Below are 21,253 nucleotides of genomic sequence, written 5' to 3' on the forward strand. Positions count from 1 at the left end.
TTCCCTATCACATAGGGATGAGATATGACATCTCATGAGATATCACATCTCATCCCTGTCCCTGTTAGTTAACACCTATCATATCTCCTGTCTCTCCTTTGACCATGCATTCCAGACAATTTAGAAGGGGCAGAGGACAGATGTCCCCTGAACACACTTTTTCCCCATAAGACTCTAAATGGGTATACCACGGTCTTTCCCCACTCAGGTCCCTTACCTGAATTGGACTGTGGCTGGGTTTTAAATAAGTTATTATTTGTGCTTAAAGTAGTGTGTGGCACTTATTAAATATACAATAAATGTAATGAATTTATAAAAGTGAAGAAAGTTACCCAAGCTTTATCTCACACAGAAACAAATCTAGTCATCCTATTTCCACTCTGGACAAGAGAATGCAAAAGACATCACAACAAAATGTTCTAAAATAACATTTAATTAGAACAGTAAAAGGGCTACCCATGAGCAATAGCAAATAAAATGTCTTCATTCTGACAGTTTTTTAAGAGTTTGAAACTGAAGTACTTGTCCAGAAAGTTTTATATATCTAGATCTCAGTCTGTACCTATCATAGTTTCTTTTTAATTGATCTAATAAATGGCCTAGCCACAATGAGTTCAAACAAACATTTAAATTAGACACCCATCTAGTTAATTTTGGTTAAATATTTATTTATTTTTATTCATCTGTACTTTATTTTCTTTTAAAGATTTTATTTATTTATGAGAGACACAGAGAGAGGCAGAGACACGGTCAGAGGGAGAAACAGGCTCCATGCAGGGAGCCCGACGTGGGACTGGATCCTGGGATTCCAGAATCAGGCCCTGGGCTGAAGGTGGCGCTAAACCACTGAGCCACCCAAGACTGCCCTATTCATCTGTACTTTGGTACACTTTTGGATATTTTTCAAAGGGTAAAACAACTGCTATAGTAGCATTTAATGATTTCATTAATATAAATTTATTTGGGAAGCCAGGTTTAAGATATGCTGAAACTGTTTCTGGGTCTTCTGTTTTGGTTAACTCTCTGGTCTAGTCTTATGATTGTTTTTTGTAAGTACATAATCTCTTAATCTCATTAATTGCTTTAAGAATTACTTTTATGATATTCTATCTGTTTTTTATTTAATTTTTAAAGATTTTATTTATTTATTTGAGAAACTGAGCAAGAAAGAGAATATGAGTGGGGGAGAAGCAGAGGGAGAGGGAGCCTGATTCGATGTGGGGCTCCATCCCAGGCCCCTGAGATCATGACCTGAGCTAAAGGCAGACGCCTAACCTACAGAGCTACCCAGGCACCTCAAGATAGATTGTTTTTGTTTTTGTTTTTTTAACATATCCTTGTCTTGCCTGTTTTTCTTACTCCTTGACCTTAATGTAGAGAATATATCTTAACCATTTAAAAAACCCTATTTAATGCCCTGTGCATATAAAATGCTCCGTATATGGAGTACTAAACTAAATCTTGGAAAAATGTAAGTAAAATAAACATGTGTATGCATGGACGTGTATATATCTGTAACCTAAATGATGTATAAGGTCATATGCTTTATGTGAAATAGTGTTTTTTTTTTTAAGATTTTATTTATTTATTCATGAGAGACACAGAGAGAGAGATAGATAGGCAGAAACACAGGCAGAGGGGATCCCTGGGTGGCGCAGCGGTTTGGCGCCTGCCTTTGGCCCAGGGCGCGATCCTGGAGACCCGGGATCGAGGCCCGGTCGCGCTCCCTGGAGTCTGCTTCTCCCTCCTCCTGTGTCTCTGCCTCTTTCTCTATGTCTATCATGAATAAATAAATAAATCTTAAAAAAAAAAAAAAAGAAAGAAAGAAAGAAAGAAAGAAACAAAGAAACAAAGGCAGAGGGAGAAGCAGGCTCCATGCAGGAGCCCGATGAGGGACTCGATCCCGGGTCTCCAGGATCATGCCCTGGGCTGAAGGCAGACAGACACCCAACTGCTGAGCACCGCCCCGCCCCAGGCATCCCTCCCATGTCTCTTTTATGTGATTCTGTCTGAACTCATTTGAACCATCAAATTTTTCAAAGTCCTATTTTCTAAATTGGTAATCACTTTAAATTTTATCATTTTCCTTAATTTGTGAATGATAAACAATTTCAAAACAAACTAATTCTAACATGCCCAAGTTTCATGCCATAACTATCATCTGAATATAACGAGCATTTAAAAGGAGGTTGATTCGATATCAATTAAAAACTAATTTAAATCTAGGTATAGCCCTTTAATCGAAAAATTCCAGAAATCTGGATGCCAAAGTTTTACAAAGTAAAAATATAATCTTTTAGTTACACCTTGTTTCAATTTGTAATTCATAGGATGTGCCCACTTTGAAATTATCCCTGTACTATCATCTACTAATTAACTAGGAAAAGAAAAAAACAAATTTACAATCCAAAGTGTTATGAAAATGTTTTCTGAAACAGAAAAAAAAAAAGACATGGATATTTCATTTATGAGTACAAAATAAGCCGACTTCCCAAGACTTCTACTTCATCTTAGCTTAAGGCTTCTCTACTCCTCAAGTTTTTGCTCCTCGCCAGCCACTTACACCATTTCAGCAACTGAGCTACCCCGGATCCACAGCAGGAAACACAAGAAGGATATCCTGCCCCAAATTCCCGTCACTTCCTTTTAGCCTCTGTTTAGTCTGTTAGGTCAGGGTTTTTACCAAATACTGTGCGTCTACACCTATTTTAAAACCATTCTCCGCCAGTTAAGTCTACCTCTTATGTACACACACCTACAGATTATGATTTTTCCCCTACACGTTTATTCCAATTGCTGAATGGACTTCTTAAGAAAATTGTGTGTTCTTCTCAGAATTGCATTTGTTTTTCAAAGTACTCAGAAGGCCCCTTTTGGGACTGTACCTATATACTTCTCTGTCCCTTCCGATTATACTAGCTTTTCACCAACTTTAAAGCAATTTTAAATGTTATTTTTTATCCTTATCTTTAAAACTGATTTGGAAATGAACTGTTGGGACATAACCCATGTGTAACTCGGGGGCTCTCTAGAATTTTATACTAAAATATAGAAAATTTCAAATGATGTAATCATGGAAAATTGATAACATGTAAATATTCAGTATTATACACTATTATGTCAAATGTTTAATAAGGTTAGGACCATGGCAAACATTGGCAAACATTTCTACAGCTGAGAATGTGCCTCTGAGTTAAATTGACCCAGATTTTAACATCAGTGCCATTACTTTTAGTATGTGAACATGAATAAGTGCTTTAACTCTCTCTGTTTTGGGTTATTCATCAAAAATGTGCATAGCACCTAGTTTACAGGGCTGGATGCTATGTCAATGCATCCTGCACGATACCTGCCACCTGTCACAGTGGGTGATGTAAATCTAAGCTATTATTATCTGATAAGAAATTCAGCAGAAAATCTATCACGAGATTATGGTAGTATATGAGAATATGGTCCTCCATTCCTACTCATTGACTACTTCTTCACATTAATAATGTGAAAGATTTGGTAGACAATTGGGAAACAGAGTTTTTGCAAATATGAACAATAAAGGAAAATTAAGAAGGATGTGTGACTAAAAAGCAAAGCAAGTGACAATATCAGAACTAGCTCTACAGTAAATTCCCTTGTTTAGGTTTTTAGTTAAAACTGGCATTTGTCAGTTAAGTTGACAATATAACTATATCTTTATAACTATTTCCTTAGAGATATCCCACAAGCCTGTATCCTGGATTCAATGTCTACCAATATTTTGTGCCACATACTGTGCTGAGCTATTTTTCATGTATTATCTTTCATATGTCTGGAAAACTACTCTTTGGAATAGATACCATTTTTCCTATTTTTTTTTTTTTTTTAGGATTCCTTTATTATTTTAGAGAAAGAGTGTGTGAATGAGTGCAGGGGAGGGGAGGGCCTGAGGGAAAAGGAGAATTAGAATCTCAAGCAAAGTCCCTGCTGAGTGGGGACCCAGAGGCAGGGCTTGCTCTCAGGACCGTGAGATCCTGACCTAAGCTGGACCGATGAAAATGAACCATCCAACCGTCCTTATTTTTACTATTTTATAACCAATACCAATGCTCAAAAAGTAAAATGTCTGCAGAAAAATCATAGCTAATAAAATTCTAGGATTCCAAATTTTGCAACAGCCCCTCAGAACCCTGAAATCTTTCTTAGAAATAGAAAAGCTTTTTTAAAAAAAATAAGGTTAAATACCTTAATATAGACTCAATTTTAATACTAATTATATACTAACACAACTCTTAGATTTTGTAACTTTTCGTGTGCTTTTTAATTGTTTTTTTCTGTTCAAAAACAGCACTTAAGTAGCACAATTTTCTGTAGCAAGAACACCATTATTATTCATGTACAATGTAATCAGCATTATTTACTCATTTTTTATTACACCCCAGCTCAAATTCAGTATTAATCTTGACTACACTTCATTTCCATGCCACAACATATCTTTATTGTAATAGATAGCTTGTTAATGAGACGCTCTAATTAACTTCTCATTCTGATTTCAAATCCATGACAGAGAAAACAATGTCCGCGTACCCCCATGTCTACATATGGATTTTAATCGCCAGGATTTAAATCCTAGGTTTCTGGAGTTATGATTAGAGATACATAATTGAGTTCAAGACTAAAGGATACAAGCATAATTAAGGACAGGCAATCTAGATTGTCCTGGTCCTTCTCTGAAGCAATTTGCTCAAAACCACCATGGAAATATGCACAACTGGCAATATTAGCTGCAAGCACATGTGAGATGACACAACCAAGTCGCAGCAGGGGCCGGAGCAGACAACTGCAGCGCTGCCGCAGGTCCCTCACCCAAGCCACACTGAATCATGCCGCCTCACCGAGGACCCCCCCCCCTTGTCCCCACCCACACTCCCTACATCCCAGGAGACAACTGAGAGACCGAAAGGCTAGAGACAGTACAACAAGGGAGCTGCTGCCAGCAAACCAAGCAACTGACCTTCAAAACCCTGGAACCACCACCTAATGGGTAAATGGGTAGCAGGTTATTTCATCAAAGACCCACATAAGCAGCTCTACATTATTCTTGATTAAAGTAGGATCAGAATCAAATAGCCAGAACAGGAGAAAACCCCAAAGCGGCAGCAGCAGAGCCAAACTACGTTACAACATACTAAGAAGATGAGGATTAAAAAAAAGAAAAAGAAAAAGAAAATGGGGCTGAGGGGCTAAACTATCTTTTTGTTCTTTTTTTTGGTTCTGTTAGAATTCTCTGTGTACACAAAAGGGGAGCCTGGGAAAACAGAGGGAGGTAAACACAATTCCTTCTTGGCAACCAAATCTAACAACTGATATATGTGTTCTCTCTTAGAGTTGAGTAAACAGAAGCAAATAAATACAAACTCCAGGATCAATAAATTATAAATACAATTAAGAATAAATTTGCTAACACGTATAGCTCTATTTGCCAAGCAGTCTTCTGAATATTTAACGTTTCTCCCATTTGATCCTAACAATAAACTTCTATAGTCAGTGGCACTTTATTTCCATTTTTTAGATCAGAAAAATGAAGCCAAGTAACTTAGCAAATTAAGGTAACTGATTTGCCTGAGGTCATGCAGCAGACCTGAGTGAGTAAAAGTGAAATTTAACTCCGGCATCTGGCTCCAGAGAACACAGGCCTAATACTCACTTTTTCTTCTAGATCTGTGCTTTTGAAAAAAAGAAAGTAAGAATGTCTAAGAAAGTTCTAAAACACTTAGTGGGCACCGCCTCCAAGTCAGGGGGGAACCAGATAGGCAGGTTTTTAGAGACTGAAACGTCATGGGAGCTTGCTCCTCTGATAGGAAGGATATCACCAAGGGTCCTGCTTTCACACAGCCACCTGCCAATTAGGCTTTTATAGTTTTTACTTAAGGCGTAATCTATACAACAAGCAAAAGCTTCCTCTAAAGAACTATGGAAAAACACAACAGTAAAAAATTATTTTAAAAACAGGATTCAAAACACACTTTTGAAAATGATTATTCGGTATCATCAAAGAGTGTCAAGCTCTATGAAACAAGACAATGGGCCAGAAGGAGAAGACAAGCTAGAATAAACAACATATTATAAAGAAGCTGGCAGAAAAGAAGGATAAAATGCAAAATAGTCTAAACACTGATGCTTAATTAAAAACCATTCTGAAAGCAGTAAAAACTCAAAACTGAAAATTAGTAATATAGAGGAAAAACATTAAGTACTCTGAAATTTTTTTTAAGGTCACCGAACGAAAAGCTACAAAAATACAACAGATGTGAGGGAAATAGAATGAAGAGCAAATCTATATATGCATTCCCATTCCTTCATTCAACAATATTTATTTTTTCCTAGTACTGTTCACAACTCAAAACTTCTTGCTTCCAAAATCATGTCCAAAAACAATAAATGAATAAAATAAAAAAAATAAAGGAGTGCTTGGGTGACTCTGTCATTGAAGTGCCCAACTTTTGATTTCAGCTCAGGTCAAGATCTTAAGCCCTGTAACTGGGCCCCGGCTGGGTGGGTGCGGCCTGCTTAAGATTCTCTCTCTCCCTCTCCACATCCTGCTCCCCACCCCGCTCCAGCTCATGCACTCTCTTTCACTCATAAATAAATAAAATTATATCCACTTTTTAATAGAATTCATAAATGGAGAGAAGTTGACCTCTCACCCTCATTTGTCTGAGCTGTGATTGAATTCCAAGAATTCTCATAGAATAAATTAGAAAAAAAACTAAGCTATATTCAAAAAAATATGAACAGTAAACTCTCCAGAACTAGGGACAGAGAGGAGCTAAAGCTATAGATCAAAACAAGTCACCAAAGAACAGACAAATGTAACACAAAAGAGCCAGCATGTATATATTTTCTTGACTTTTTTTTTTTTTTTGGAGTGTCAAAAGTAATGAAAATAAACTTTTTACTGTAGAGTCCAGTTATATGCATTGTTAATCCCATTGCCTCTTTCAAGACCAGGCATAAATGTTACCTTTTCATTGACTTGGTCCTGACCATCCTATTTAAAATTACAACCCACTCCCAACGTAATCCCACTCCTCTGCTTTTATTTATCCTTAGCACTTAGCACATTGTGCCATATAATTTCTTATACATTATGTCTAGAACATAAGCCCAAGGAGGAATTGAATATTTTTCTACTATTCATTGATAAATCCCAAGAATAGAGAAGAGTGCCTGACACATATTAGATATTGTTAGTTTTATTAAGGAGCGAAGTGCCCACCAAGGGGACAGAGGGGAGGAGGCTACATATCAGGCCTCAAGTACCCACACTTGGGAGAAAAACCAGAAATGTAGTTGGCATAGAAGACTGGGGTCAAATCATGAAGAAGGGTGTTTTATTCTAAGAAATTGGAAGGTGGTCCTAGAGGCAATGGAATTTAGATTTTGATCTGTCCTAGGTAAAAGAAGAGCTGGCATTTGAATCCAATGGGCAGAGACCTAGAAACACCCTGGAGTTGAGTAGACCACGGGCTTCTTCATCCCTCCTCTCATTCCCTGCTGATCTAGCACAAATTCATAGACCCTTAGGTAGAATCAGCAAATACTCACCATCTTACATATTCAGTCTTGTTTCTGTCCCACTCTAACACATACACACATGCCTGCATGCACACACACACACACACACACACAGCCTGTTCCTCAGCCACAGCAGTCTTGTTCACCACATACCAAATATAAGAAACATGCTTAAATTTCAAAGGTTTCCAGGTGAAGGTTTAGTACTTTACGTATGTCAACTCTCCCAAAATATATCTGAAATTCAGTGCAATCTTAATAAAAATCTCAAGTTTTTGTTGTTTTTTTTCTTAGTAAAACTTGTCAAGTTGATCTAAAGTCCATCTGGAAGAAAAATTGTGCAAGAACAGCCAAGATATTTCTGAAAAAAAGTAGAACAATAAGGGAGGATCAGCCTTTCTTAATATCAAAACGTACAAAAGTTTGCAGTAATTAAGATAGCATTGTTTCAATGCAGGAATACCTCAACGAAAAGGAATAAAGTCTGTAAATATTGGAACCTGAGATTTAGGATAAATTTTAGGATAAATAAACTATATGACATTTGGTGCAACTTCATTTAGTGTTAAAAACAACAGAGGCATCCTAAATGTTCAACTTAATAATGGTTAAATAAATCATCAGATATTCCATAAAGTACAGTATCTAGGGAATAATGCCAACAATATAACTTCCAGGAAAAAAAAAAAGAAAAAGAGTGTGTGTGTGTGTGTATATGTGTGTGCAGTGTAAATACATATGTATGCACATTCTATATATATATATATGTACATACGTGTACATATATATACACACACAAAATATGCTTCTATTTTTGTAAAATAACACTAAAAACAGCAACAATAACAAAAAATATGTTTGCATGTATGCATGAACATGGCTAAAATCAGAAAACACATGAAAACTGAATGGTGAGCCTTGAGAAGGAGGGATTTTTCACTTTCTACTTTGAAGAGTTCTATATTATTGGAAATTTTAAACAAGGGACATATTTTATGTTTTATTTTTGTAATTAAATGTATACTTGTGCATGTATCAAGGTATCAATTTTCAGGTTTTAACACATTTATTATCTAATTTAAGTTTTATATCAACTTTGTGAAACACAACCATATATTAATATTCAATTTTACAAATGAGAAAAGAAGTAAAAAAATGCTCCATTAAATATAATCAGAATGGTTATACACTGGAAAGTGACAGCCCTCTTTAGATGCCAAGCAACTAGAACATTAAGCGATGCATGATATGTCTTAGTGAATGCTCAGTGACATGGATAAGAGACATATTGCTTCTAAAAGCCAGGACTGTAAACACCACGTTTGAGACCCTTCCTTCTCCCATTCTCTGAACAGGTAAGCCCTTTGCTCGACACCACGTAACAGCAACGTCCACAGGCCTTTGGTCAGTAACGCTACAACAGAATGGGCCTAAAAATGGGCCTAAAAAATAGAATGAACTCGGCCAGTTAGAGCCACAGATTCTGAAGCAAGGATTTTTAAAAAGATTCTACTTTTAAAGAATAGTGTACACAATTGAATTTATGGCTCCTCCTAATAAATATATTCTGCAACTGTTAAAAACCCTTCCAAATTTAAAGTAACAAACAGCAATAAAACTAACAATCATTTGGCTTCCTAGGTAAAACTTTAAATGGTGCCTGCATAAAACCATTCATTTCTGTCATACAATATCTTTTTTCATAAGTATTATCCCACAGAAAACGGTACAACACGATTGGAATACAGCGACTCAAAATTTAATAAGCAACACAGACATCTATATTAGCTTTTCAAATGTTAAATGCTGTGCCTGAGCTTGATAGAAAAACATGACCCAGGATCCTCAACTGGATTAACAGCCAAAAGTTGTAACTTCATTGAACGAGGTGGTTAGTATTCAAAAAACACAAAACAAATAATTATGTTAATATATATCAGTGAAATCTCTAAAAGAAAATGAAAAAGGCAGGTAATTGGAATACTTAAGCATTGTCCAGACAACATAATTGGAAAAACTGCATTTTTCACTTTTGTAAGAAGATATTCTGAGCAGCTTGGGTGGCCCAGTGGTTTGGCACCGCCTTCAGCCCGGGGCGTGACCCTGGAGACCTGGGATCCAGGCCCATGTCAGGTTCCCTGCGTGGAGCCTGCTTCTAACTCTGCCTGTGCCTGTGCCTGCCTCTCTCTCACTCTCTCTCTCTCTCTGTATCTGTCATGAATAAATAAATAAAATCTTAAAAAAAAAAAAAAGAAAATATTCTCCAGGATTTTATTTAAAAGATTTATTTATTTATTTTAGAGAACTTTTGTGAGAGAGAGCATGAATGAGGGGAGGGGCAATGAGAGAGAAATCCAGCAGACTCCATGCTGAGCAGGGAGCCCCACACAGGGCTCCCATCCCATGACCCCAAGATCATGGCCCCAGTCAAAACCAAGAGCCAGACACTCAACCTCCTGAGCAATCCAGGCGCCCCTAGGCAAGACTTTTTATGTGCACAGAAATCCATATAGTTCTGTTGAGTGCCTACTTGACTTGGCATCTCTTCTTTTCTGGATGTATCTCTTGAGTGTCATTCCTAGAACTGACTCTCTGTTGTAGATCGTATATCCTAAAGATAGATTTTGATTGCTTCAAATAACCTTACATGATTATGCAACTTAGCATTCTATCACAACCTCTCTTTGGACGCTCAACTGCTGCTTAATCCATCACCCATGTTATGCAAGGGATAGCAGGAGAAAGGCCAATGAAAGAAATCTGCGATTTAGTAAAGAATAACAATGGTCCGGGGTTTTGTGAATTGGTCTGCAAGGATATTCCAAAGGACACCCTTCTCTTAGAGTTTGAGCTACTGTCATTCATACTACAATGGGGAAATCCAATTCCTCAAAATCCAATTTCTCAGGTAGAAATCTAATTCTCTAAGTCTTCTCCTACTCTGTAATGATGCATTGGGCTCCAGATCAATTTAATAGGGAGAATAAAAAGGAAAGCACCTCACAAAGAAATGCAAAAATAAAACACTAGGTATTCTTTTTATGACTCCACAAAGGCTTGCTTTTCATCTGTGTATTAGACAAAAGAACCATTCATAATTTATTTCATCAAAATGAAGGATTAAAAAGAAAAGACTTTCAGCCTGTTAGGTGTTCTTAATAAGCTAAAAAAGTTGAAAATTTTTAAATATGGAAAAAGTTATGTTCGAAGATGGTAAAAAAATGTGTTTTAGCATTTAAAGTTTCTGAAACATTTATAAAAATCTAATAGATAATACTATTACATTATAATAGTGAAATAGCCAAAGGGAATTAATTTTAACAACTGACTGCCCACTAAACGAGAGGATTAGATATATGTATGTATATATATGTATATACATAAACTCACATATACATGTAAATATACATATATGCATATGTACATGAACATATATGTATAAATACATAATATAACAGGCAGTAAAATATAACATCAGTTCTTTTACAGAAGCAATTCTACTTGATTTTTGTTTTTCTAGGTGACAGATTTGTGATCTTCAATTTTATAAAACTCATTTTCCTCTAAAATTGTGGAAAATACATCATAAATGTACACTAAGCCCATCTAAAGGAGAAATGAGAAAATGGACATAATAAGCTTCCTTAGGCATAGAACATATGGAAAAACTTAGCAAAAATGAAAGAAGCTCTGCACAGATGAAACCAGTATATATATATATTTTTAATACTATAAGTCTGAATATAATCTACTAAAGATTCATGATGTCCACCAGCTATTTACTGAAGAGCACTGATTTGTGACAAGAGATACAGATGTTGCATTTTTCACAGAGAACATAAAAGGAAATCATGAGTGTTCAAATAGTAGATTTTCCAAATTGGCAGCTTGTTAATCAGATTATTCCAAGATACTTGCAAATATTACTAAGCAAATAGCCTTTCTTGATCAAGCTTCCTTAATGTCCTATATTACAGATCTGTGTTCCTTACTATGAGTTTCCTGATGGCCACAGATTGTTTTTTTTTTAAGATTTTAATTAATTAATTAATTAATTTATTTATTTATTATTTATGAGAGACAGAGAGAGAGAGATTGAGTGAGACTAGGTGGGGAAGGAGAGAGAGGAGCAGAGGGAGAGGCACAAGCAGACACCACGTTCAGCGCAGAGCCCAGCACAGGGCTGGTTCTCACCACGCTGAGATCACGAGCTGAGTAAAATCAAGAGTCGGACACTTAACCAACTGAGCCTGCCGGGCACTCCCAGTATTTTATACTTCTTTTTAGATCTCATCACACAGTGGTGGGATATAGTTTGGGCATTAGAAAAGAAAGCAATACACTGTAACTGCTCTTTGATAAGGAAAGTATGAAACGATGTTGACGGATGTTCAGTATGTCCTCAGTTACCAGACTCACTGAATACCTCCTATGTGCTGAGCGTTGCGCACATACTTACATGGACTGACCCGGGAGCTAAATTACCTTGGATTAAAAAGGATGAGGAGTCAGATCACTTGTTTATTATTCAACAACCTTTAGTGCTTCGCATAACTGGAAATATCCATCAAAAGTAATGATCACACTTGTTCATAAATTAGATTCATTATGACTTTGAGGGCAAGATGCCATTTGGCAGGTTAATCCCCTTTGCTGGGGAAACGAAAAGAGAATTTAGCTGTTAGTGCTCTTCTAGATATATTTATTCCTGGATCTCTTTCTCTCCTCCACTCAGTCATACCGCAACATATTGCACACTGCTTCAACTTGGAACAAGCACCAACTTCAAAATTCAATTTGGAAAACCTTAAAAATAGACTGAACATATCATGACAAATCAAACGTTTTGAAATAACACTGTTGGCAAGGTGGCTTTTACTTAAAATTGAAAATGTTAACATTTTGCAAGAAGGTGAATTATTTTTCTTGGCAGATATGCTTTAAAGAACATTGAAAGAAAATACTGAATAAGAACAAAAGTTTCTAAAGTAAAATCAGTTCTCTTCAAAGAAATAAAAACATCAAGGAGAAATGACAACAAAATATATATTATTTCCTATCTGACAAAAGCCACACTATCTGAACAAAAGCTTCCCACCAGAAAGCAACAGAAATTCGTACTCAATAGCCCCGGATACAACATTACAAAATATGTTCATCCCAGTCTTCCAGTTCGATCTGAAATGTCAGCTTTTAATTCCGCGAAGCCCACCTTCCTCATGATCGGCACCAAGGAGTTTGCAGACACCCGCGCCCCACGCCCAGCGAGCGCGATCCGCCCGGAACACCTCGCAGCAGGTGCGGGGTTGGGGGGGTGACCTGGGGGCCCAGGGCCGCCGCTGTGCCTCCAGGTGCTGCCCCCGGGCCCTCCGCGGCCACCGCTGGTGGGGCTTCCCACTCGCTCCTCAAGCGGGGAGTGTTGGGGGCGCCAGGCCCCCCGGACAGTGGCTGGGCCGACAGACGGAGGGACTGAAGGTCAGACACCGGCCTCGGAGAAGCGCAGGCTCCGCCCCGTGTGTGTAGCTGCTGATACGGGACAAAATTCCAGAAACTCAAGATGCGAACCACGTGACGTGATGCTCTCATGCAGAACGTGTGTGTCCGCGGGTTCTGACCCACATGTCGCCGTGTGCAATCACCTGGCAAAATTCGCGTGTGTTGGGGGCACGGGACGGGACGGAGGGGCACGGGGGCCAGGAACACGGGACGGGACGGAGGGTCACGCGGGCCGGGGACACGGGATGGGACGGGATGGAGGGCACACGGGCCGGGGACACGGGATGGGACGGGACGGAGGGGCACGCGGGCTGGGAACACGGGACGGGACGGAGGGTCACGCGGGCCGGGGACACGGGATGGGACGGGATGGAGGGGCACGCGGGCTGGGAACACGGGATGGGACAGGACGGAGGGGCACGCGGGCCGGGGACACGGAACGAGACAGAGGGGCCGGGGACACGGGACACGATGGAGGAGCACACGGGGCCGGGAACACGGGACATGACGGAGGAGCACGCGGGCCGGGAACACGGGACACGACGGAGGAGCACGCGGGGCCGGGGACACGGGGCACGACGGAGGAGCACGCGGGCCGGGGACACGGGACGGGAAGGAGGGGCACGCGGGCCGGGGACACGGGACGGGACGGGACAGAGGGGCACGCGGGCCAGGGACACGGGACGGGCCAGAGGAGCACGCGGGGCCGGGGACACGGAACGAGACAGAGGGGCCGGGGACACGGAACGAGACAGAGGGGCCGGGGACACGGGACACGATGGAGGAGCACACGGGGCCGGGAACACGGGACACGACGGAGGAGCACGCGGGCCGGGGACACGGGACGGAGGGGCACGCGGGCCGGGGACACGGGACGGGAAGGAGGGGCACGCGGGCCGGGGACACGGGACGGGAAGGAGGGGCACGCGGGCCGGGGACACAGGACACGACGGAGGAGCACGCAGGGCCGGTGACACGGGACGGAGGGGCACGCGGGCCGGGGACACGGGACACGACGGAGGAGCACGCGGGGCCGGGGACACGGGACCGGAGGGAGGGGCACGCGGGCCGGGGACACGGGACGGGACGGAGGGGCACGCGGGCCGGGGACACGGGACGGGACGGAGGGGCACGCGGGCCGGGGACACGGGACGGGACGGAGGGGCACGCGGGCCGGGGACACGGGACGGGACGGAGGGGCACGCGGGCCGGGGACACGGGACGGGACGGAGGGGCACGCGGGCCGGGGACACGGGACGGGACGGAGGAGCACGCGGGCCGGGGACACGGGACGGGACGGGACGGAGGAGCACGCGGGCCGGGGACACGGGACGGGAGGGAGGGGCACGCGGGCCGGGGACACGGGACGGGACGGGGGGGCACGCGGGCCGGGGACACGGGACGGGACGGAGGAGCACGCGGGCAGGGGACACGGGACGGGAGGGAGGGGCACGCGGGCCGGGGACGCGGGACGGGACGGGGGGGCACGCGGGCCGGGGACACGGGACGGGACGGGACGGAGGAGCACGCGGGCAGGGGACACGGGACGGGAGGGAGGGGCACGCGGGCCGGGGACACGGGACGGGACGGGGGGGCACGCGGGCCGGGGACACGGGACGGGAGGGAGGGGCACGCGGGCCGGGGACACGGGACACGACGGAGGAGCAGGCGGCCACAGGCGGTGACTCCGCCCTGGCTTGGTGCCCCAGCGCGGAGCCTGCGGAGGACGCGAGCCGGGCCAGCGGGGGGCGGGCGGGCCTCCGAGGCCGAGCGGGGCCGGCGGTGGCCCAGGCGCCCTCGTCCCCCGGGAGCTGCACACGCGGGCACGTCCCCACGCGGAGGCGCAGGCCGCCGCCCACTCGCTCTAACCGCAGCGTCCGGGCTCGCGCTTGGCCCGAGGCCTGGAGGCGCCCCCGGCCCCTGGAGGCCCCGCCGGGGTCCGGGGAACCCCACGGTGGGCCAGCCCGGGCCTAGGCGGCCCCGTTCCCTGGAAGCTGCCCACGGGAGGGCGCCCTCGCCAGCGCTCCGTGGAGGCCGACCCCGGGTTCTCATTCCCAACCAACCGCTTTACGCGCCGCCCGCAGCCGGGGCGAGGCGTCTGTGGCCACGGCCTCCCCGACTCCGTTCCTGCCTCCACGACCCCGGCTTAGCATCCCAAAGGGTCACTTTCTTCCATTTCGGCGGGTGGAAGCGTGTCTGCGAGCACGCGGGGCGGCACAGGTTAGGGCCCAGGGGCAGGGCGGCCGCGTGTCTAGCGGCCGGGCCCCCGGAGACAAGCGACCACGCGGCGACCAGCACTGCGGGCGGCCACATTCGCTGCCGCCGCGGCCACCTGCGACCGCTGTCACCCCGCAGGACCTCGCGGGCCGCCGCACCGTGGCGTCAGCGCGTCCACCGGAAGGCCCGCCCCCGGACGCCGCGCCGCAGCACACACGTGCCCTCCTGAGGGAGCGGCCGCTGCGCCGACGCCCACGGAAGACACAGGCCCGGGCGGCCGCGCTGAAGCTCCTCCCGCGAGCAAGACCGGAAACAGACCCGCAGCCTGGTGCGCAGGCGCGGAGGCGCCCCGTGTGCGGGCCGAGGGGGCCGCGTGGAGCGCGCAGGCGCGGAAGCGCCCCGTGTGCGGGCCGAGGGGGCCGCGTGGAGCGCGCAGGCGCGGCGGTGGCGCCGTGGGCCGAGCCGGAGCCGCGCTCCCCGCTGCTTGCCCGGCCGGGGCCAGGCGCCCGCTCGTCCCCGCGGAAAGCCCTGCGGTCCTCGGACCAGCGCCTCGCGCTCCGGGGCCTCGTGCTGTACAAGGTCGGGCCGCGGGCGGGGGCTGGCCCTGCACGGGGCACCCGGGAGCCGCCTGCGAGCCCCGAGCGGACCGGGGCGGCGGGAGGCCGTGCACTGCCCCGGGGGCCCTCGCAGCGGCCGCTCCCCGCACCCCAGCCGTGCCTCGGGGGCTGCTGCGCGCGGGGGTGCCCCGGCCAGCGCCCCGCTCTGGGTTCCGCTCTGGGCGCGCCGCGGGGCCTGCTTGGCACCTGCTTGGCACCTGCCGGCCGCGGGGCTGGGCCCAGGCTCCAGGACCGGTCCGGGGGCAGCGCCGCACCGCGCCTCCCGCGCCTCGGGCAGCCTGCCTCCTCCTCCCCGCCTCGCACGTAAATAAGCGAATTCTGCGTTTATTTGTTTTTTTTTAATGGTACTAATAATAGAATTCACTTCAGGAGAATCAAATGAGGTAAAGCATGTGTCAGCAGTTCGCAGAATACGCTGGACTCAAGCATCCAACCAAAAGTAAGACTTTTAAACATTATAGCCTTTTATTTATTTTTTTTTTACTTATGATAGTCACAGAGAGAGAGAGAGAGGCAGAGACACAGGCAGGGGGAGAAGCAGGCTCCATGCACCGGGAGCCCGACGTGGGATTCGATCCCGGGTCTCCAGGATCGCGCCCTGGGCCAAAGGCAGGCGCCAAACCGCTGCGCCTCCCAGGGATCCCGCATTATAGCCTTTTAAAAGTCCCTTGGAGAACATTCATCCCTGCCCTGAACAAACTTTAGGGCTCGCCCTTGAGAGTTCTAACTACTTGCAGACATTACTACTACAACTGGTCTTCTAACCATTAAAACTGACAAACTGCCCTAGCTCAGGAAAACCAACCAACCTCAAAGGTCAAAAGTTGGGGCAGGCCTTACGTTTTGTTTTTGTTTTTTAAGATTTTATTTATTCATGAGAGACAGAGAGAGAGAGAGAGAGGCAGGCTCCGTGCAGGGAGCCCGACGTGGGCCTCGATCTCGGGTCCCGGGGTCACGCCCTGGGCCGAAGGCGGCGCTGAACCGCTGAGCCACCCGGGCTGCCCGGGTTCTTTTTCATTTATTTTCAGTCTGCTTGTCCTTCAAGCCCCAGCTCCTTGTCTGAGCCTCCGCCTCTAAGCATCCTTTGGGCCTGTACACTGTGGGAGAACGAAGAACCGTGAGGATAAAATCAGAGTCTCATCTAAGGCTGCTGACATCGGAGCGCTAGGAAGCTCGACGGGGACACTCGGAGTCATTCAAAGTCCTCCCTGTCTTCTCCGTGCTCCCCTCACTGCCCACTCCTCAGCAGAAGGGGCGAAGCCTGTGGCCAGACTCCCCAGGACTCTGCTCAACTCCATTCCCTCTGCCACACAACTTCTCTCAGCTACAGTCACCAGGGCCACTGGAGGTGCCTGGACTTGGGAACATATGCCTTCCCGTTGAGAGCTCAGCCAAAACCCCCCCAAGATCTTAATCATCAACAAAAAAGAAACTCTTACATCTTACGATGACCTTTATAAACCTGTTTGATTTCTTTGAGGGGAGGGGCAGCTTTCTTCAAAGCGCTTCAGTCTCACAACAAAACTGCAGTGAGAAATGAAAGACAAGCAAAAATAGTTAAACATTGATGTATCCTTCATCATCCCCACCAGTCATTCACTTAGGAAGCCTCAGAGTAATCGGAGAGGCTCAGATTCAGGACAATGACGTAAGAGGAGTAATGAACACAAGTGGAGGATATAATTGAGGTTCATGCAACAATAGGGAATCATTAAAAATGTCAGAGGAGGGTGCAAGTTATGTTTGGTGTCTGCTGCTCTATTTCCCTAGCACTCTACTTGTCAGAGTAAGGCTTACTTTAAGATTTGTTCTACGCAGGACTGTCTCACCTGTGATGGCAAGAGACACGTTCTAGGATACCCTTTTAGTGCTCTGTGTTACTTTGAACAATTTGGTTAACATGTCTTAAAAGTTGTGCTACTTTGGACTTCTGTTAAAGCACTGTCTGTTACCAATCTGTCATGAAAGGGAGCCAGGGCCATGCTCCCCATGAGAACAGTGTTTGCAATACACATCAGATCAGTTGTCCTCCACTTCTCCTACATGTAATAAAGCAGCTGTTTGTTACCAATCAGACATAATGGAACTTGATTTCTATAAATTCTCAGACATCCTGAAGTATTAATAATATCATTATTAGAGAAGCCTGATCACATTAGTGTTCATTTTATATTCTTTTATTTTGCTTCAAATGCTCTCTGTTGCAAGTTCCCCACAACTTCTTTAAACTTTCTTCTATCTACCTCCTTATCTTCAATATCCAAAGCTTTTCTTGTTTTGGTGTTTTAGCACCAATATTACACATTTCCCCATAGAATGTCAACAAAGACTTCAGATCCTAGATGACAATCTAAAACATCTGGGTGAAAATACACATCTATAAAGTTGAAGACAGAGGATAAAGGAAAATAATATCTCTACATATCTTCTGTGGATATCTCTTCATCTTGCCAGGAGGAGTTAATGCTTAAATAAACTAATAATATCTAACATTTGAATGCTGCTTGTATATTTTAAGGCACTTTTGACTTCAGAGTGGACGTCAACATCATTCTGTAAAGTATATCAGAAGCACAAGTACAGTTAGTATTTTCCAAGGAAAGTTGGTTTTCAAGCTCCCTTTGCCTTCTACTTCCTAATAAAGCCTCCCATAAAGCAAACTCACACAATTCAGATTCTTCTGTGTTTTCTTCACATAAAAGCCCCATGATGTTCCAAAAAGAAAGAAAGAAAGAAAGAAAGAAAGAAAGAAAGAAAGAAAGAAAGAAAGAAAGAAAGAAAGAAAAAGAAAGAAAAAGAAACCAGAGTAAATTCAAAGAGATAGTGGGTTTAATTTCCCCTGGGGGCACTATCTTTATTTTATGCCTTGCCTGATGGCTATGAGGCCCTAGATACATGGTAACTTCTAGGCTTGTTGGTTAGAAAGAAATCTAATACTCAAAGATCCTTGTGCTTCTTATTGCAATATTATATAGCTAAGAAAAATATCAGGCACCAAATCTCTGCATCGTCAGCAAATTAAGGATTATGGAATTAATATAACACAGGATAACCAATACTAGCAAAAGTTAACACTCATATAAAAGTTATTGACCACCTGTTAAAGGTTCCTCAAACTATAAAACTGAACTTCAGAGTAAAAATCACAAATAAGTCTGAATCAAGAGCAGATAATAGACTTTAGAACTCTATATCCACACCAAGGCAAATTTGGGGTAATTTTTTTCTCTTCAGTATATCCTTATTTTTCATGCAGCATGTACTTCATTTCTTGAAAATCAGCTGTCAAACATATTTGACTAGTAGTTCTCACACTTGAGTTGAAAAACATTTCAAAATCACATAGAGATATTTTTTCATCTATCTTAAAAACTATAGTAATATTAATTGCAGGAAACAAATATATTTGAAATCAAGATTTTAAAAATAGGGAGAACGGGTGACTATGCAAACCACATGTCTACAATAAATATTACTCGCTATTTTAAATTTTTCCATCAACATTTACTGAAAAGACTAGTTTTGCAAGCAGACAAGCAGCTGTGGGTATCAAAGGAACAGAGAAAACGACAAAACACCCACTTAGGCATAAGAAAACTCTATCCAGTAATTTTGCTTCTTGTCCAAATTGAGAAAAGACTGCCATATTTCTCAGTTGTACCAGCACAGCACCTGAACTCAAATTTGAGAATACCAGCAACCTATGGAATACACCAGGACCACTTGCCCAGTTCACAAGCTTACATTTAAGTAGCCCCTTACTAGCAACTGGATACAATTATTTGAAATAATTTGCTATTTTCTTTATTATGGCTCGATATTTCTCCTTTGCCAGGTGCACATTTTAGATAAACTATATTTATGTAGCTTACATTTACCTTATATATGGTAAAGGCTATAGATACATGATATGCATGTGTTTCTTCTTACTCTGATTGGCCTCTTTTCTGTACCTTAAATATTGGTTATCTTCAAGGCTCTGTCCAAGCACCTCTTACCTAGCTTTTCATGCATTTTGTAGCAATTTCAGCTACTCCATTTCTTAAATTTCCAAACTGAAGAAATGGGTGTAAACAAATGCCTAGGTATCTTTCCGAACACTCTTCACTCCACTCAAGGAGTTTTTGGCCAATTAACACAGTGTGTTGGATTATATTACAAAGGATAAGATTATTGTCAAAAACTATTGAATCTCATTTAGTTGGAGAGCACCAGAGAATGAGAGTTAGAATATTTGAAATGATTAGCAAAGGATGGACAACTTTTCAAAAGGCAAAGATGAAAGATGTTGTGTTCCAGTTACACAGAAAGTCATAGGAAAAAAAAATCATGAATGCAGAAGGACACAGAGTAGGTTTAAGGAATCTGAGAGGTAGGGCTCGAATAGTAGGTATGGTACACCACACTATCTACATCTAAATCCACCCAGGCATTGGCTTTTCCAATATTTCCATCAATATTTATTGATGCTTATTATGAGAACTGGATTGGGGAAGTTTGAGAAAACAGGAAGAACAACAGGGGGTTAATAAACAACTCTTTAATGCTTGGGGCAGTCACATTTCTACCTGGGTCCTGGGTCACTGGGGTTTCCAAGGGGCCCCCAGTGGTCGCTGCGGTGGGAAGGAGGTTGAAAAGGAGGGAAAAGCCCAAAGGGTTGACTCAGTCATTTGTACAGAGAAGCTCCATAAAGATATGTTGAAATTCTATTGAGGTTTTTATTCAAAAAAAAGGTGAAAGTGCAAAAAAGAAACTTGCACACATTCTTTCTAGTGGCAAAAACAAAACAAAACAAAACAAAAAAATCACTTATTAGAAGGATTCCAACTAAAAAAAGCCAACCAATATCATTCATTAACAGCAGGTCCCCACTTGATAACTCAAGATTCCTCTAAATTGTATAGTAAACTATATTTGAAGACACAAAATAGTATTCTCTGGTGTATATTTGTAAACATAATGTTCTGCTTCCCCTCTCACATGGAAATTACCCTCTGATATACTACGGCTACTTCATTTTGGGTTTGCTTTTCAATTAAAAACAATAAATTTCATAATTCTGCTTTTGGCAAATACTGTGTTAAACAAGTATATATACACGTTCTTGTTTTTTTCCAGTTGACTAAAATGGAGTTATTTTTATGGTTATATCTTTATTACGGCAATACTGACGGTATCAAAAATATTTTGATTTATTTTGTTTTGGCCCAAGTAAGATAATAAATAATAAGGAAGTCTTGTGTATGTATGTGTATGAATATATATTTCTCTCCATTTATTATTTAAGAATCCTCTCTCTTCATATATATCTGCATATGTATAGATATACACAACTTCATGGTACAAAATACAGTAGCATCAAGTACTAAGAAACT

The 21,253-nt window shown here is 43.5% G+C and overlaps 1 protein-coding gene and 2 long non-coding RNA genes across 5 annotated transcripts in view; 1 reads left to right on the plus strand and 2 right to left on the minus strand.

Moving 5' to 3' along the window:
* KCNJ3 (potassium inwardly rectifying channel subfamily J member 3) overlaps window positions 1-21,253 on the minus strand; it is a 139,282-nt gene that overhangs the window by 34,817 nt on the left and 83,212 nt on the right. Inside the window, exon 3 of one of the 3 annotated variants that reach the window (XM_077882993.1) lies at window positions 17,377-17,402. The exons of the other annotated variants lie outside the window; for them this stretch is intronic. Coding sequence (XP_077739119.1) covers window positions 17,392-17,402 — 11 coding nt within the window. The 3' untranslated portion in view covers window positions 17,377-17,391. Of the gene's footprint in view, window positions 1-17,376; window positions 17,403-21,253 lie in introns of those variants that run through there. 3 annotated transcript variants of the gene reach the window in all.
* Window positions 12,057-15,373, minus strand: LOC144304620 (uncharacterized). Its single transcript, XR_013371547.1, has 2 exons — window positions 15,108-15,373; window positions 12,057-13,187 (listed from the first exon to the last, which is right to left on the minus strand). It is a non-coding gene; the product is annotated as an uncharacterized LOC144304620 (long non-coding RNA).
* On the plus strand, window positions 15,713-18,552 carry LOC144304455 (uncharacterized). The gene is made up of 3 exons (XR_013371361.1): window positions 15,713-15,840; window positions 16,236-16,317; window positions 16,907-18,552. It is a non-coding gene; the product is annotated as an uncharacterized LOC144304455 (long non-coding RNA).

This window comes from Canis aureus, chromosome 34 (genome assembly GCF_053574225.1).
Source record: "Canis aureus isolate CA01 chromosome 34, VMU_Caureus_v.1.0, whole genome shotgun sequence".
In the NCBI taxonomy this organism is placed as follows: Eukaryota; Metazoa; Chordata; class Mammalia; order Carnivora; family Canidae; genus Canis; species Canis aureus.